At 58.0% G+C, this 18,437-nt stretch overlaps 1 protein-coding gene across 2 annotated transcripts in view; it reads right to left on the reverse strand.

The window, feature by feature from the left end:
• ZFPM1 (zinc finger protein, FOG family member 1) overlaps nt 1–17,495 on the reverse strand; it is a 34,351-nt gene extending 16,856 nt beyond the window's left edge. For both annotated transcript variants that reach the window (XM_074839686.1, XM_074839685.1), the window contains exons 1-3: nt 17,288–17,495; nt 2,381–2,512; nt 380–469 (exon numbers count right to left, since the gene is read on the reverse strand). In XM_074839686.1, coding sequence (XP_074695787.1) covers nt 380–469; nt 2,381–2,512; nt 17,288–17,327 — 262 coding nt within the window. In that variant the 5' untranslated portion in view covers nt 17,328–17,495. The remainder of the gene's footprint in view (nt 1–379; nt 470–2,380; nt 2,513–17,287) is intronic.
• Nucleotides 17,496–18,437: the final 942 nt, after the last annotated feature.

Consider the following 18,437-nt stretch of genomic DNA (forward strand, 5'->3'; position numbering starts at 1 on the left):
AACCATCACGAAACCGCTTGAGCGTCGCTCTTGTGGTTGCCAGGATGGTTGCAAAGTGCCCTCGCGAACGTGGGGCAATGCAGGACGGGGTCCAAACCCTCCCCGCGCTGGGGAGCACGGTGCCGGCATCCTCGCTGCTTCCAGATCATTTTTTTATACTCCCAACAGCAGCTTGGGAACATGGGGGACCACAACCATCATCTTGTACCCTTCTCTCCCACTAGAAGTGCTGGTATTTGCAGCCTGCCCAGCTCTCAGTGCTCCCAGTCCTCCTCATACTGTTTTTTGCGAGAGGAGGTGAACGCCCTGGGGGCTGCTCTGCCTGCCTGTGGTCCAGCTGGGACAGAGCAGGATGACCAACTGCACACCGGGGACTCACCTGGCCCATTCCAGGTGTCTGGTTCCTGCGGGTTTTCTCCAGGATCTGGCTTCTCCGTGTCCTTCGGACTTTCCGGGGTGTCTCTGGACTCTGCAGCAGGAGAGGGAAGAGCGGCAGGTCACGTGTGGGGTATTTCAGCGGCAGCACCCCACAGGGGTCAGGACCACCCGACCAGTGACACCCGGGGGCCAGGATGCACGCAGGGAGGGGGCTCACTCTCAAGGTTGCACATGGCGGGGGTTCCCCTCAAAATCCCTGTGCCCAAAACCAGGCTGTGGGGGCCCCCTGCACCCATAAGGCCAACCAAGCCCACCTCAGGGTGGGCAACCCTGAAAGAACCCACCCCGTTGAAAACCCCCCACATCTCTCCCATCCCACCGCGGGCCCCACGTCAACCCGGTTCAGCCCCGCTCCCGTCACGGCTCTATTTGTGGCGTATTCATAGCAACTTGATAACAATTATTTTCTCCATTAACTGCTGCTGGAGATGCAGCTGATAAAGCCTATCTGCATATGACAGTGTGGAAGATTAGCGCCCAAAGTACATGTTTGCCTTGGCGTCCTGGGCGGATAACCAGCACGGAGCCCAATCGATCGGCGCCAGAGCGAACACCCAGGGGTGACGTCACCGGCATTGGAGATTATTAATACAGGTGATAAGCGGAATGATTAACATCAAATAAATCAATCACCGGGTATAAAAGTCCTATTATTTTTGGCTATAAATCAAAGTGCCTGGCATATCGATTTTTATCCATCGCGCTGAAAGCTTTAGTGGCCGTTATTGCTGCTCAGCGTTATCTCTGCTATCACCTTTTTATCGAGGCAGGCTAGTGCCAGGTGCAGCTCCGCGCCCGGGCTCCCGGCTCCCTCGCCCCCAGCCCGGCTCCCCCATCAGATAAGAGCCGCTCGCTTCTCCCTGCTGCCGAGCAAAGTTTGCCAGTGAGCCCGCCCTGGGCTATCGGGGGTCCGGCGTGGATCGCCCCTTCCTTCCCATTGCATCACGGCTTGGGTCCCGTGGGTTTGGGGTGCTGGGGGTGAAGGGCAGCGGGTGCTCAGTGGGGACCAGCCGGCTCCATTAGCCGGTGCAGCCTTGCCCTGCCGCGGTTATCTCGAAGGGCACTGCAAACATTAACTGATTAGGATTTGCCCCCACCTCCACAGGAAGGAACTTAAAGGATATCTGGGGACTGTTTCGGCCCGGCCCTGAAACGCAGCCACCTCTGGGGTGGGGCACGGCCCGGCGGCAGGCAGGCAGGCAGGCAGGCAGGCAGGCGGCAGCGCGGGCAGGAAGCAGGCAGCAACGGCCCTGTCCCCCCAGCCCCAGCCGTGGCACCGCCACTGCCAGCACATGCGGCCTCCGTGGCTGCTTTGCACCCTGGGCAGCCACTTTGCACTCCCAGGGACGTGACTTTACACCCCAAACAGTCACTTTACATCCTTGGGAGGGGTTGGGGTGGGGCACACTTTGCACCCCTGACATCCCTTGGTTGTCACCAGTGGCACAGCACCGGGGTGGGTGAAAGGCGCTGAAACAGATACAGGGCGATGATGCTCATTAGCAGCCGTCACGGCCAGCGACTCGCCTCCGGTTTCCAGCAGCTCAGCCTGGGCCCCCCCCCCACCTCCCCGCCACGCCGCTGCCCCCCCACAAGCTGAGATTGCTCCTGCCTGCGCCAGCCACGGGGAGCCCCTCCGTGTCGGGAGCATCCTCGCTCCCGGCCGGTTGCTCGTCATCACCCCGGGGCCAGGTTGCCCCCAGCAGATCCCACCACCAGCTGGAGGGTGCCCAGAAGGATGGAGCACCCCAAGAAGACTGGGGGGGTGTTGCTTAACCAGCCCAAACCCGATGGGTGGGCAGGATGTTTCGTTTGCTAATTAACACCACACGCCAACAGCAGAGATGATGCCCAAGGTGTTGGTGTGCTGGCCACTGGCAGAGCCTGTCCCTGAGGTGGGGGGACACCACGGGCAGCCCCCCGCCATCGCGGCGAGGCTCACCTTCGCTGCCGGGGGGGCTGGAGGTGTCGCGCTCAGCGGAGCCCTCGCGGTCTGAGGCGGCCCCGTCCTTCTCCGAGGGGCTCTTCTCCCCTGCCGGGCCATCCTCACCTTCCTCCATCGCTGCCAGGGAACCTGCCAAAACACAGAGCGGGTGGTTGAGGGGGGGGAGGCGGTGAACCAGAGGGAAAAAAAAAACCCCAGTGGGTGTTCCCAGTTGGGAAATGTAGGATGCCAGTGCCTCGGGGGCTGGCAAAGGGCCCGGAGGAGATGCCATGGGAAGGGAAACCCCCTCCCCACCAGCCCTGCATCTCCCTGGGGTCCCCTGTCCCCTTGTACAAGGGGTTTTTAGAGCCACCGCCTTGCTCCGGGGTGTCCCCTGAGAGATGCCCGGTTCCTCCCCCAAGACACCGTGGGGAACAAGCCCCACATCTCCCCAGGGAAGCGAGCAGGGTCCCCACACACCACAGGCACAGACCTGCGGCACGGCGAGGTGTCCAGCTCACTGCTCCGCTCCCCCATGCTGCCCACCCAAACCCCCGCTCCGGGCACCAGCCCCGAATGGGGCGAAGGACCCCAGAGACCGTCCCCCCGCCAGTCCCCAGCACCCCTTGTCTGTCAGGGGGAACCCCTGCCACAACCCCCCCAGCCCCGCACAAAGAGGGATGCTGCAGTGGGGTGCAAGCAGGATGCACGGAGGGCGCAAACAGGGTGCATGTGGGGGACACCCCAGCAGCATGTGTCATGTCCCCCCACCTCCCCCCCCCCAAAACAGCCCTGCCAGCCGTTTCCATGGCAACGCAGCATCCCCCTCTGCAAAATCAAGAAGGAAAGAGCGGCGCACGCGGCTTGTGCCGTGCGAAGCTGCGCCAGGGGCTGCCCGGTGCCTCATCCGGCACCGCGTGGCCAGGCCGGCGTGCGGGCAGGGCGACCGGCGCGGTGACAATCCCTCTGCAGACCTCAGCTGCTCTCTGTGACTCCAGGCATGTATATTTACAGCAGGAGAACAAAGAGCCCATAATCTATACAAAGCAGACAACAATGAGCGTGAATAAAGAGGCTGCGGGAGAAGGGAAGGCAATTTATTCTAATTCTGCTAATTTCAGTTCCAGCACAATTAAAAAGGCTCTGATAATATTCAGAAACAATCGCCAGCTAACAAATCGTTTCTCTCGCTGTAAATGAAACATTGTTAGGCTAATTTCTTCCTTCACGCCTTCACGGCTCTTGGGCTTCTGATAAAGTTAACCCGACTCTCGCCTGCTCTGTGGTTTGGCACCTCCAGCCTGGCCGGGGAGGGATGGACAGACCTTGGGAGGGATGGACAGACTCCGGGAGGGATGGACAGAGCCAGGACAGCGTGTGGCACCCACCCAGGGGTGCCCAGACCACCCTGAAACACCAAGCCCCAGCCAGGAGAGAGATGAGGATGCCCCGTATAAATGCAATTGTATAAAACCTGGGGTTTGGGTATGGCAGCGTCACCGAGTGCCTACGGGGACGATGGGTGGCCGCCTGCGGCCCTGTGTCACCGCGGGCCCTGGATGTGTCCCCACCCCCAGCCTGTCCCACCGCAGCATCCCGCTCCCAGCGCTCCCACCCATCCCCAGGGGATGCTCCGGGCCCGGCGCTCCCAGCTGCGTGGGTTAAATGAACTACTGGATCGCCTAAAAAAAAAAAATTTAAAAAAGGGGGAAAAAAAAGGCAAAAAAAAAAAAAGGCAAAGGAGGGAGAGGGAGCGGAGCAGGGAGCGGAGCGTCACTTCTCCGGGATTGCTGGAAGCCTTGCACAGTTATCACCGCACACAGCCTCCCTCGGCTTGCCTGATCTGTCTATTCTTCATTAAGCAAATACGCTGAAATGGAAATGAAAACATAATAGCTATTTGATTTTCGGCGAGATATTTTGCATATTGGTTCAGTGCTGATAGTGGAATTTCATCAACTCCCTTTTTTCATGCTTTAAAACTGAATTACTGAGGCTGGCTTTACAGAGAGGGGAAGAGCCAAAAAATGCTCCCTTCCAAGATACTCCGCTTCGACGATTAACTCTTCTCCCTCCCTCCTTCTCCCTCTTTTTTTTTTTATAACAAGGAAGGATTTTTTTTTTCTCTCTTCTTTTTTTAAAAAAAATGACAGTGATTGTAAAAACTTGGCAGAAGCGGAGGCGATGTGCCCATGTCACCCGTGCGCAGGCTGGGACGCGGGGCCGGGCGGGCGCGAGGGTCGGCATTCCCGGGGCTTTTCCAGTGGTAGGAAAACCCATCGTTACCCAGGTAATGATTTGATCATTTCACTCATATTAAGGTTCTCCCAGCGCAGCAACAATAAACCTTTTCTTGATTCTTTGCGCTTAGCTGGTAAATTAAATGAAAGGAATAATATAGTGAATAAAAAAAAAAAAAACAGGAGGGGGGACTTCAGGCTGCCAAGAGCGAGACCCTGGACACTCCGAAAGCCGGCACGCAGACAAGAGCAAAGTGATAAGAGGCCTCGATAACAGATAGAAAATAGCAACAGCCCCAGACTTTCCCACCAGCTCTGGAGCGGGGAGGAGGAGGAGGAGGAGGAGGAAGAGGAGGAGGAGGAGTCATCCCCATGGCAGAAAGCGAGTCCTGGACTGAAAACACGTGCAGGCTGGTGGCAACCTGCCTTCACCGCCTGGCTTTTGTCTGCTCGCATCCACCTCCAAAATGTATTATTTTTAAAAATAAAAAGGCTGGGCAGGTGATGAGCCCAAGGTGGGGGTTCTGAGAGCTGGGGAGCGTGGGTGGGAGCCCGGATCCAGGCGGCCTCGCACCCCAAATCTCATCTACAGGCACCTCCAAGCTCGTGGTGCAGCAGCTCTGGGGTGTCACCCCCTGGTGACAGTGGGACCCCGGGGTGTCACCCCCCCAGCACCAGCGGGATCCCAGAGACATCCCCAGCTCCACCAGGACCACGCGGGCAGCGGGATGAAGGCTCTCTTCTTCATCCTTCCAGCTCCTCCTTATCCCTGCACTGGCTCTGAATCCCTCTTCCAACTAAATAAACAAACCAAAATAATAATACTAAACCCCGAAGCAGCCAGGTGAGGCTCCCCACCACACCTTGGGGTGCACGAAGCACGGCCACGATGCTCATCCACCACCTCGTGATCGAGATTCGGGGAATCCAGCTCAGGCATCGCCTCCTTGGGGCAGCACCGCTGCCCCTAAACCTCCTTATTTTCCCCCAAATTTTGCAGCCATGAGCAAAGGGCTGCAGGAGCAGGCACAGGGGTTGGTATTCCCTGAGAAAAGATGCCCTCGGAGAGGGTCTCAGCCACTCCTGATCCTTCCTTGCACCAGCTGCAAAACCATCTCTGGTGATTCGGTGGGGTCTGGCGCAGCGTGGGGATTCCCCGGGGTCTCGTAAGAGGGTTGTGCCGTGTCAGCCCCACGGCAAGCAACGCCCAGAGAGCAACCTGGGCTGCAAATCCAAAACCTGCCGGTATCTGATGGGACACCAGCCCGCCTCTTCTCACCCAATTTTTCCCCAGTACGTATTAATGTTTGCTTTTACTGATGACCTCAGGTGCCCCCGAGCCCATTCCCTGGGGATCGGGGATGCCAAGCGCCGCAGCCGAGGGCAAACGAGGTTTCGGTGGCCGGGAAATGATGCCGATCCTCAAAGGTCACATTATCCAGCGGGTTATTTTTTCCCCTCCCTTCGGTTGATGCTGCTGGGATGCAGCATTAAATTACAACGCTCTCCAAAAATGGGGGGGTCCCGAGGGTATTCTCCTCGTTTTGGAGAAAAATGGACCTTTCTGAGCACAGATCAACCCTCTCCCCTATCAGCCTGGCCGCAGTATCCCAGGGCCGGGCTCCCCCCGTGGATATCGGCACATTAAATATCAGCCCCGTGCACGGAGCCGATAGCAGTTGGGGCCAGCCCCAGCCCCAGCAGTACCTATCTCTAATTCGGGGCCCTTCTCCATCGTGCCCAGATAAAACTCACCCTGACCCTTCCCGCGGTGCCCTGTGTTCAAAGGGCAAGGAAAAAATAAAATACGTTTGGGGAGGCGGTAGGTGGAGGGGTGATTTATGTTGTATTTATAATAATTTATTATTAAATTATGCCTAATTTATCCAGGAGGGCAATGAAGGTGGCGGGGGATGCTGCGATTGCTGGTGGGATGCTGCAATTGCTTGTGGGAGGAGATGGTGCGACTGCTCGTGGGGGAGGGATTTATAATAATTTATAATTAAATTTATAAAGTATTTAGGCCTAATTTATCCAGGAGGGGAATGAAGGATAGTGGAGGATGCTGTGATTGCTTATGGGGGGTATTTATAATAATTCCTTATTAAATTTATAAAGTATTTAGGCCTAATTTGTCCAGGAGAGGGATAAAGGGTAGTGGGGGAATGGAAGGTGGTGGGGGATGCTGTAATTGCTTTGGGGGGGGGGTGTGGGTGCTGCAAATGCTCATGGTGGGTATTATAATAATTTATTATTAAATTTATAAAGTATTTAGGTCTATTTTTTCCGGGGGGGTGGGGGATAAAGGATAGTGGGGGAATGGAGATCGTGGGGGATGCTGCAATTGCTCGTGGCAGGGGTGCGGGTGCTGTGAATGCTCATAGTGGGTATTATAAATTTAATAATAAATTGTTATAAAGTATTTAGGCCCAATTTTTCCAGGAGGGGGATAAAGGGTAGTGGGGGAATGGAGGTGATGGGGGAAGCTGCGACCACTGATGAGGGGGTGTGGGTGCTGCAAATGCTCATGGTGGGTATTTATAATGATTTATGATTAAATTTATAATATATTGTTGCCTAATTTATCCAGGAGAGGAATGAAGGATGGTGGGGGATGCTGCAATTTCTCACAGGGAGGGGAGGATGCTGCGAGTGCTCACAGGGGCATGCTGCCCTTATGGATGCTGGGGGGGGGGGCGTGGGGGGGGGATGCTCACGTCTGCACTCCGCAGCATCCCGACCCCCACGAAAACCACACCCGGGCTGACACCCCCATGGCGGCGACACAAACCACCCCATCGACCCACCCGTGGGGTGCAGCACCCCGAGCATCCCTCCCCGATCCGGGGCACCGTCACCCCAGGGGGGAGCCCCCGGCCGCAACCGTCGGGGAAGAAAAGAGCCGGGGAGAAGCAGAGCCTGAGAAAAAGCAGCTCTGCTGATAGGGGAGAGATTGGTTTCAGCCGGAGCTGCTCCCCCTGCCAAGTCCATATCCTATCTGCGCGGGGTGCAGTTACTTAACATTCATCACCGCCTGAACTCTGTAACTTTATCAGCGGCCGAGCATGGCGCCATCGCCGAGCCCAGCCATTCCCGGCGCTCAGATAGGGCCGATAAACCGCTGATAGATTACAGGAGATTGTTTCACTTCAGGGGCCGCGATTACTAATACTAATAGCGAGAGAGCCCGCATCATATCAAACAGCAGCTGGGGAGGTGGGGGGGGGGACGGGCCGCAGGGGGGCACGGGAAAATAATGAGAAAGAAAATACAGGGACAATGACAATGAAGTGACTTTACGTTTCAGATGGGGTCGATAAGGCCCTGATAGATTTTAAGAGAGGAGAGAGTCTAATAGAGCCGTCCCCAGCACATCAGATGGATGGGAGCAGATTGCTCCGCGAGAAGGGGATGCGATGCTTAACGCGGTCCTGCCTTCCCGGCTGGCACGGGGAGCCGGCGCCAGGAGAGGATCTTCAAAGCACAGGAGGGAAACTGAGGCAGCTGGTGGGTCCCTCTACAGCCAGCGGAGAGGGACCGGTCCTTACTGGGGAGACCCAGGGGTGTCCTTCATCCCAATCGCCATCCAAGAGCGGTTTGAGAGGTTTAACCCCACGCCGATCCGGGCAGGATTTGAGCAGCCTGGTGCAAGCGTGGGGCTGGGGAGCAGCTGGATACCCCGATAATATGGGAGGAAACTCCATCCGTGAGCATCAGGCTCTAAATGTGCATGAGTGTGCAAGGTAGCACGGGTGTGCAAGGCCACCACGTCACCACTGCTCCTGCACCAGGCGCCTTCACCGCTGCTGGCCAAAGGGAGTTTTTCTGGGTGAAAAACCCCTCAATTCTGGTACTTTTTCTCCCACCTGGATCACAGCCGCTCCAGTGGGGAATGGCGGGGGGGGGTGGTGTGTGTGGGATGCTCACTCGGCAGCACGGCCCGTCGGAGCCCATCAATACCAGGTGACGGCAAGGCCAGAGGTCAAGCTCTTTGCTAATCTAGCGACAAATTACCCCGGAGATGCCGCGCCGGCCTCCTCCCCGTGGGAAGCGGTTTCAGGTCCTGCTGGGTCCATCCCGCTGCCAGAAGCTGCTGGGATGAAAACAGGGACAGATTCCAGCCTCCACCCCGAGACTTGTCATTCATGATGGCACCAGGTGAGGACAAGGATGGAGGGACAGGGACCAGGATGACGGTGGACAGAGCCAAGAAGGCCAGACCCATCAGCGAAGATGCTCTGGCTGGGGTGTCCCTGTGCTGCTCCCAGCCCCCCCAGTGTGCCCAGTGCCAGCTCCCAGTGCCATCATGGACCATTCTGGGGTCTCCAGCCAATGCTGCAGCAACCAGTAGGGTCCAGGGGGGGCTCCAGGCGCAGAAAAGAACCCTAAGAGGGTACAACACGGCAGGCTGGCCCATCTGCAAGCAGCAGGGTGAGCTGCTGGCACCGAGCCTGGCAGATGAAGGTCACCAGGGATGGCTGGGACAGTGCTATCCCCAAACCCCCCAACTGCTACAGCCCCCCTCCTCGTAGCCTTCGCTGGACCAGCACCATGGCACAGCCCCTCCATCACCAGCACCTTCACCTGGCACCCCCAAACCTCCTCTTCCTCCAACTCCAAGCAGCACAGCCATTCATGCCAGCTCCACAGAGTTTGCCTCTGTGCAAATGCGCGTGCCTGCGCTGCCTCTTTTTTTTTTTTTTCTAAATATTTTTTTTTTTTCCTGTTCTTGGCATTTTGGTGGAGCGAGATAAGAGTAAAAAACAACAGAGCTGCTCGGAGAGTGAAAAAGGGAGATAGATAACACAGATACCGACTCCTACACAAAACAGTCCTGGCTTTATCACTGCTTTTTATCACAGTTCCTCTAAAAAAAATAAAGAGAGCAGCCCAACTGGAATGGGGCAGCACATTAAAAAATGAACTTTATACTGTTTGCTCTTTAGTTTTATATTTAGATGAAACAAACTTAGATTCTTGTGGTCGATACCTTTTCCAGTGCAAGGAACCAAAAAGTCTGGGAGCCCCATTTGCTCCAGTGGGGACGAGCGAGGGAACTCAAGTATAATTTAGAAAAGCAGATGCTAAGGGAGCGGTGCCTGCTCCCATCTCTGGCCTTGTCAAGCCCAAAATGTGACAAAGGCTGGTCCCAAAGCATCCCTGTGGAGCGGGCAGCAGAACCAGCTAGGCTTGAGGCTGGAGATGGGTGTAGAAAGGCAGATCCTCCCCAAGCATCCCCGAGCCCTGCCAACCAGTCCCTGCGGACAACCAGAGCCCACCCGAGACACCGCAGCCGGTACCGAGATCCCGGCCAGGTGCCATCGCTGCAGTGGGTGAAGCTGAGCATCCCCGCGATGCCAGCGGGTCCCTGGGACCCAAGGACAGCATCTCCATCCCAGCGCGGGGACATGACCGCACACGAAATACACCCCGTCCACTCCGAAAAATTCTTTGCCCACTGTGTCCCCCTCCCCATCCCCGAGGACACTGAGCAGGGCTCTGCCCTCCCGCTGCCAACCCCGGGCACAGACTGGGGAGGGTGTTTTGGAGCAGAAAAACCCCAAGCCACAGGGCATGGCCAGAAAGAGGGAAGGAAAAAAAAAAAAGTAATAATAAAAATGGACTGGAGGTTTTTCCCTCCCCTCACACTCCCTTCCCTACCTTCTTTTTGAAAAACATAATTTATCTGTGTATTATCAAGAAATCCAGACACTTTAATCAGTGAGCTATGAAGTCAGTATTTCCATTCTTATCTAGCGGAGGAGTGGAAATGGAGAGCAGATAGGCAGCTCCGAGCCGGTCCGTGGTGGGGAATGTTAATGGGAGGAGCGGCAGAGCCATTGGCTACCGAGCTGCCGCTATCGCTGCCATTATCGGGGCGTTATCAAGGCAACCATCGCAGCGCAGTAATGGGGCCAGTTCAACTTTCCGCATTATCATAGGAGCTGGAAGTAGCATGAGAGGCCTCGGCTGGGAGATGGAGAAGCGAGCGAGCGGCCAAACTTCCCGGCGGAGCAGGGAGGGGGAAACTAAAAGCAGCTTTTCCTCCCCGCAGTCCCCTGAGCTGGTGACTCGTGGGGTGATGCTCTCCTGCTCCGGCATCCTCCTGCGCATTCCGGGCACTGACCCCGCCGAGCATCCCCAAAGATCTGGGCACTGACCCCGCTGAGCATCCCCAAAAATCAGGCACCGACCCTGCCAAGCAGCCCCAAATATCCAGGTACCGACCCCGCCAAGCATCCCCAAAGCCTGAGGCCACGACCCCCATCTCGCCAAGGACGAGAGAAAACAATGCATCTATATTTCATCAGATGAACAAATTAGAGGAGCACATTTCCTCCACGCGCTATCGAATGGGAGATGTCAAGAAAATATGTTGATGTGAGAAAGAGGAGATAAAGAATTATTTTGGAGGAAAAAAGCCGTGGAAGGCTCTTATCTGGAGTGACTCATAGGCACACACTCCTTAACCCCACTGCAGCCCAAGGTCAGCAGTTACATTCCTTTCGGCATTTCATCCCTTCCAAAAAAACATGTTGCTGCAGGAACAATGCGGAGCCTTTGCCGGGCAGCCATCGGAAGAGGGAACTGTATTACCCCTGAAACACTTGAACTTTCCTGATAAAATAAGCAGCGCGACAGCAGCCTGGCCAAGCCAGAGTGTCCAAAAGCCCTGAGTCAGGCAACAAAACCAGTCATGGGACATGTCGCAGGAAAAAAAAAAAAAAAAAAAAAAAAAGATATATTGCCCTCCTGCTCTTCTCCAATGGAGCTGATTTCTTGGCCCCCAGGAAGAAAAATCCATGCCCTCGGCGCGGCCACAGGACTCACAGAGCCAGAGCGCGATGCAGGGCGGGCAGAGGGGCATTTTCCACTTTTTCTTCTTAAATAAAGAAATTGTAAAAGCACCAGGTTTCTCTGCTCCTGCCGTCCCCCTGAGTTGCTCCGACCGGTGCTCAGGGCTGCTCACATCCCTCTCTGCGGGCGACCTCTGGTCCCAGCGCCCGGCTGCGTGGCCGTGGGAGGGCTGGGCTGGTTCTTTCTCCGCAACATCGCCCCAACCAGCATTTTCCAAGGCAAATCACGGGGTTTTTTGTTCAGCAGGATGGACAGCACACACGGAAAACATCCTCCTCCCTGCCCCAGAACGGGTGTATTTGACCCCAAACCCACTAACGCCACTCAGGGCGCAGCAGCTCCATCCCCAGGCTCCCGGTTGGGGCAACATTGTCCCCTCCTGCCCCAGGGACACTGGTGGCACCGACCCCACGGCTGACATGGGGCTGGGAGTGTCGCACGGCACGGGGTACCCCAGGGACGCCGGAGGACTCTGCTCCCCAGGGACTTGACACCACCTTGTCTTGGGGATGCTGCTGTCGCTGGGTGGCTCTGACGGGTCCCCAGAAAGGGACAGGGCTGCCCCTCTCCAGGAACCACGGATCACCTGCCCCGTGACACTATCTCCTTGCGCAATCTGCTGCAACACCCGTGGGGAAAGGATTACTTTCTTCCCAAGCCCTGATTGCCGAGCTGGCCGGCTTGCAACTTGGCGAAAGGGGAACCTGCAGCTTGCTAGGTGGCCTTGTGATTCACAATGGAAAATAAGACCTTGCCCAACCACGCAAGTCAGGATCCGGAGCCGCAAATCCCAGCTGGAGGTGGTTTTCCCATTCTGGCGTGGGATGCCGGGGACTGTCCCTGTGGCACGGGCATGGCCGTGGCTCCACGCCTGCTCAGGGTGCCCGGGGAGGGGGTGGTGCGGGGGTGTCCCCCGAGGGGGCGGGAGGCGGAAGAGCGGCAGCAGACACAAACCAACCCAACCCCAGCGCCCACGGGCCCTGGAAGCAGCCGCTTGCCAAAGCCGCCGCGGCTGCCAGCGCCGCCTTCCCTCCCCGCGGCCGCCGGCAGCGACGTGCGCCAGGGCTCTCGGCAGAACAGGTTTTGCCGCGCTGCTGGGTGCCCCACGCATGGCTGTGGCCAGCCTGGATCCGGCACTTGCCCTCCGAGCATCCCACACGCATCCTCTCCGAGATGGGGATGGCCAGGAAGAGCCTTCCTGGGGATAAACCCCAAAACAGGCTCGGAGGGTGCCCTGGTACCAAGGGAAGCGCCCACATGGGACAGCCGTGACATGTCTCATGGCTAGCAGAGCACGGAGCTAGTGACATGGGGTGGCCCAGAGCCCAGTAAATGGATATATTGCTCCAGGGAGAGCGGTCCCCTCGGCCACCAGCTGTTGAGCACGGTGCCCACCCCTCTCCCAGATGCGGGGCTCACAGGGATGCTCCCACCTGGACCACTGGCCGTGGAAGAGGAGAGAAACTTCTTCCAGCATCACCTGCGGCTGGTGCAAACCCTCCACCGAGCTTCCCCGCGGTGCTGCCCAGTGGCCATGGGGAAGTGGCCGGCGATGGCTGGGAGGGCTCATTGTGGGACCAGCATCACCAGTCTGGGCCACTCCACCCTGCCCCATCTCACCTGGGGGGGACACCCCACGATGGGTCCTCGGCTCTGGGAGCCCCCAGTGTCACCCACGCTGCGTCCCAAGAGGCCGGCAGAGCCGCTGCGGGGGCAGATGTGCCGCAGGGCTTTGGTGCCTGCACCCGTGCCAGCACCAGGGAGCCATCACTCCGGGATGTCACTGAGTCAGGGCTGGCAAATGCCGTGGGGGGGGGTGGTTTGCACAAGAGGGGAGGGGTTGGCACGCAGGCAGCGCCCGTGGGTGTAGCAGACATGTGGGACACGGGGATGCCACCCTCGGGATGCCAGGAGTGGGGCACGGCGGGGGCTGCAACCCCAGGGAAGCACAGAAAATACCGGTTTCAGGAGCAGAGCTGGGGGGCCCTACCTGCACCCAGCTCATCCCTGGGGAGCAGGCAGAACCCCCCCCCCCCAACACCCCCTCTGAGCAGCATCCCCTCCCCGGCAAGTGCGGACAGGGAAACTGAGGCACAGAGGCTGGTGGTGATGGAAAAGTGCAGCAGCACGAGAGCAACGTGGGGCAGGGGGGGGCGGGGGGGAGAAAAAAGGCAAGTGGAGACAGTTAGTCACCTGCACGGAGTGAAAGGAAAGGAGCAACTCAGCAAGCAAAGGGAGCGGGAGAGGAGCGGGCAGGAGGCGTGCCGGGAGCATCCCACGCCACTGGCTCGCCACGCCGCCGCTAAAAATAGACGCTGGGTTGGCCACTGTCATCTTTACAAGAAATGCAATTTTCCAAGCTCCCGGGACAGATGGATCCCACGGTCTGGCTGGCACCATGACCCCCCCTGCCCAGCACAGGGACCTCCCTGCTCAGCATCACCACAGAGCCCTCACAGGACCAAGGAGCAGCAAAGCTTGCAAAAGAGGAAAAAAAAAAAAAAAACAACCAAAAAACAACACCCCAACCCAACCCACCCTATCAAGAAGTGGCGGAGTTTAGCAGCGCTCGCACTCGCTATCTAACACCATCTAATAGCAATTAAAGAAAATCCACGAGCAAAAATATGACGGTGCTTTCGCCACCCCCCCCCCCCCCCCCCCCAGCCCATGCGGAGCAGAATGGGAGATAACGATCGAACAAGAAAGTCAAAGCTCTCATCAAACTAATGCAACATCTGCAGCTGATAACAGCAGCTGGGGAAAGCTCAGCTTCTCAGCCCAGCTTGTTTCACAGAGTACATGGGGTGGGGGAAAAAAAAAAACAACACCTTGAGAAATAAAAACACATATGCAGCTGCCCCCCCCATCAGATAATTAAAGCGCCTGTGTTAATCACATTTGCAGTGGAACAAACTGTTGGAGCCCTTTTGCCCCTCTTTGCTGTGTTTGTTGTTGTAGTGAATCCTGCTCTGGTCTGGTGGGGAGAGATAAGTGGTCCTTATCTCCCCTGGCAATCTCTATCAGGATGGAGATCGGGCCTAGGCGCTTATCAGGAGCTCAGATCTACTGTAGCTGAAAGCAGAATAGAAAGGGAAAAGGAAAAAAAAAAACCAAAAAAACAAACCCCACAGACAGGCCCCTGCAACTAGCGCAAAGATGTTCGCTTCCACTTAATTTCGGAAGGAAAAAAAAAAAAAAACACAAAACCAACACAAAGAATAATATATATATTAGAACAACAACAGAGGGAGAGGCTCATCAGCAAGACGAGATCAATCTCCCGCTTATCAGGTTCCCCCATCGGAAGACCCGGCGCTGCGAGTGCACGCACAGGCAGCTGCCAGCAGCCTCGCTCATCAGCTGTGTGCCCGCGCTCCCATGTTTGAAGTTAATAAATATAACAGGCTATCTGGGTTGGAGATCAGCTCCTGCTCTCTATCAGCCCCTTACATCTATCTACCAGCAGAACAAAAGACAGAAAAAAAAAAATAAAGAGGAAAAAAAAAAACCCAACCAAAACCCCAACCCTACAAACAGCAGCAGCTGCGGGGAGGTTGTTGGTTTTTACAGCCAGGGATGGAGTGGGGGGTGAAAAGCAACTGTCCCCCCACCTCCCACCCCGGGCAGGTACCCTGCAAAAATAAATAAATAAATGCTCCGGGTGTTTTCTCGGCTATCGGAAGCCACCATCTCGATGCAATCGGCTTTCAGAGCCTCACCACCGCGTGCCACCGGGCAGAGCTCCCGGGGGGAGGCTCGGAGGGACCCCCACAGCGCTGGCACCCTGTCCCCCTCCACTGCTGCATCGCTCCAGCCCAAAAAGCGAACAAGAAGGTGGTTAAAGCAGCTGGTTAAATATAGTCCGGTGTCTGATCTTTGTCTTATCGCTCTTGGCGATCGCCTGCTCTCCCGGCGATCTCCCCTGCGAGCTTATCTGCGCATCGCATCGAGCTTTTAAAAAAAAAAATTAAAAAAAAAAAAAATAACCAAAACGCAGAAGAGATGAAGCCAGAGCGAGAACATAGCGTCACCCAGGAAAATAAAATCAGCAGATACCAATCTGGAGGAGGTTTTTAATGCTCCAGCCGAGATGATAAAAAGGATAGACTTTGTGGAAACAGGTCCGGTCTGTACATGAGAGGAGTCTGGTTACCGGAGCCCTGATTCATGCATACCTTCCCTCGGCTCTCGTCGGAGGCAGCGGCAAGGCGCTCTCGCCGCGCTCGCCGCCTCTAATGACTGTTTTCATGTTGACACATACAGGAAGGGTTCCAAGCTTTCAGCTTTTAATCAGTTTTGGCCATCGCTGGCGGCCTGAGATCAGCCTCCCACTTTATCATTTCTTCACATCTCTGCAGAAAAGCAGCAGAGGAAGGAGATACGAGCCGCCTTCGCCCGGCCAAGCTGCCGCGGCCTCGTCCAGCCCCATTTTTTTTCCCCCCACCAAGGTTCACGCCGGTGGGTGCCGGGGCCAGATGGGTGTCCTACCATCGGCGCGTCCGCCCCCCCCCGCACGCAGCTATCGCCCACATCGGCGTCGTTATTTTGGCAGCTGCGACGCTACCGCTCGCTTCGGTCTTAACGCTCCCGGTTTAATGAGCTGGAGTTACCCGGGGAGGGATCGCCGGGCAGCCGGGCTTTTTGCCGAAATAAAGCCGCGGAAGTTGGCTAAAGCTAAAGGAGAGAACTATCACCAAAAGGAAAAAAAAAATAGGAGGCAGCTGGGACTATTTTTAACTCTACCCGGGTAAAAGTCTAGCTGAGCTTTATCACCAGAGCAATCACCCCAGGCAGGGAAACAGGTAGGTGCAACTCAGCCTTGCAATTATTTCAAGAGAAAGATAAAGCGAGATTATCACATGGTGGCCAGCCTTCCCTATCCTCCCATCTCCCTCTTATCGCCAGCTTCCATCAACGCGAGGGGGAAAGAAAAAAAAAACCAACACACACACGCACCGGAGAGGAAAGGAGAAAAGCCGAGCTAAGCCCGTCACCGAAAAACTTCCAGCACTTTACAGAATTTCTGAGCGCAGCCGGTACATCCCCGCGGACCGAAACCAGCTCCCGGATGATGGGTTGGACCATGGGGAGACACAGACGGTGGCCAAAGTCCCGTGGGACCCCACGGTGGTCCCTCCCGCTGTCAGCTCGGGGTGTTGTCACCCCATCTCTGCCCGGGCTGGGGTGCACAGTGGGAATTGAGGGGGAGACGGGACACGACGACACTGGGCAGGGCAAAAGGTTGAGGCCAGCGCGGTCAGTGGGGACAATGGCACGTCGTGGCCCGGTGGCACCGATGACAAATGGGGGGGGGGGGGGGGGTGTGCCCGTGTGGAAAGAGGAACCCCTGGCAGGGTGAGGAGCTGCTGGCAGGGCTGGGGAGCCCCGAGGGGGGGTGTCGGGGAGCCCCTCGCCCCGGCTCACGGCGCTGGATGGGAGGCAGGCAGGGGAGATAAGATCACAATTTCAGGCCGTCCCGACAGAGCGATGTTATCAGGACGGGACTTGCAGAACGGAATATTTTAAAGCCTTATCGGGGCCCCCATCAGGAGCCGGTACCGGAGCCACCGCGCTGGCGGGGAGCGGGGAGGGGGGGCAGGAGGCGGGGAGGGGGAGGCGGCGGGGACGGAGACCAAAACGGGAGACCGGTAGCAGGACCGGGGCACCCACAGCGGCCATCCCGGGTGGGCACCACGGAGGGCGGGGGGGGGGGGGGGAGGGGGCCGGAGCTGCAAAAAAAATAAGGGCGGAGGGGTGGGGGGGGGGGTGTGGAAGCAGCACCGAAAGGGGGTACGGGGAGAGGGTGCCGGTCGCGGGGACTCACGTTTGATCTGGCGGGGGTTGCTCTGTTTCCTCCTGGACATCGCTCGGCGGGGGGCGAGCCCGGCGCCCCGGCTGGCGGCTGGGCGGGCGGCAGGTGGGGAGGGGAGGGGGGAGGGCTGGCGGCGGGCGGGCCCCCGGCTGCTCGCATGCCCGCCCGCCCGCCCGCGCTGCCGGGGCCGGGGCCGGGGCCGGGCCGGGCCGTGCGCGGAGCGGAGCCGCCGCCGTCGCCGCGGGATTTTCTCAATGGGCGCCGCGGCCGCTCAAACCCGCGGAACGTTCCACGGGGGCGGGGCCCGGCCCCCGCCGCGCGCCGCCGCGGCCGCCCATAGGCCGCCGCCCCCCGGCCCGGCCACGCCCACCGGATGGCGTCAGGCGGCGGCGCGGGGCGGGGCGCGGGAGGGGGCGGGGCCTTCTGGGGGGGTGGTGGTGGTGGTGATCCCCCCCCCCAGACCCCTCCTCGGCAGCCGCCGTGTCCCCACCTCACCCCCCCCGGGGTCCCCAAAGCTTCCCGCGTGTCCCCAGACCCGCTCTGGGGGTTCCAAGGCCCCCCGGGAGGCCCCCAGCCCCCTGCCCTGGGACCCTGACCCCACCCCTTCGCGGTCCTACCCCCCCTTGGGGTCCCCCAGCCCCTCCTGCGTGTCCCCAACTGCCCCTTTGGGGTCCCCAAGCCCCTCCTTTGGGATCTATCACGCCCTCTGGGGTCCCCAACTGTCCCTCTGGGGTCCCTAACTCCCCTTTTGGGGTCCCTAACTCCCCTTTTGGGGTCCCCAACACCCCCTTTGGGGTCCCCAACTGTCCCTTTGGGGTCCCTGAGCCCTTTCTTTGGGATCCAACTCCCCCTTTGGGGTCTCCACCTCCCCCTTTGTGGTCCCCAACCCTTGTTTGGGGTCCCCAACCCATTCCTTTGGGACTCCAGTCCCCCCTTGGTGTCCCCAAACCTCTTCCTTGGGACCCCAACCCCTCCTTTGGTGTCCCCAAAACCCCGCTTCGGGGTCCCAATCACCCTTTTCACCCTCACACCCACTCTGGATGGTCCTAAACTCCCATGGGGCCACCAATCCCCCCCTTTCTGAGACCTCAGTCCCCCTCATTGGGACACCACCCCCCCCCTTTGGAGGTCCTCAAAGCCCCCGTGGGACCCTCAAACCCAT

Source organism: Strix aluco, chromosome 14 (assembly GCF_031877795.1).
Source record: "Strix aluco isolate bStrAlu1 chromosome 14, bStrAlu1.hap1, whole genome shotgun sequence".
Taxonomy (NCBI): domain Eukaryota; kingdom Metazoa; phylum Chordata; class Aves; order Strigiformes; family Strigidae; genus Strix; species Strix aluco.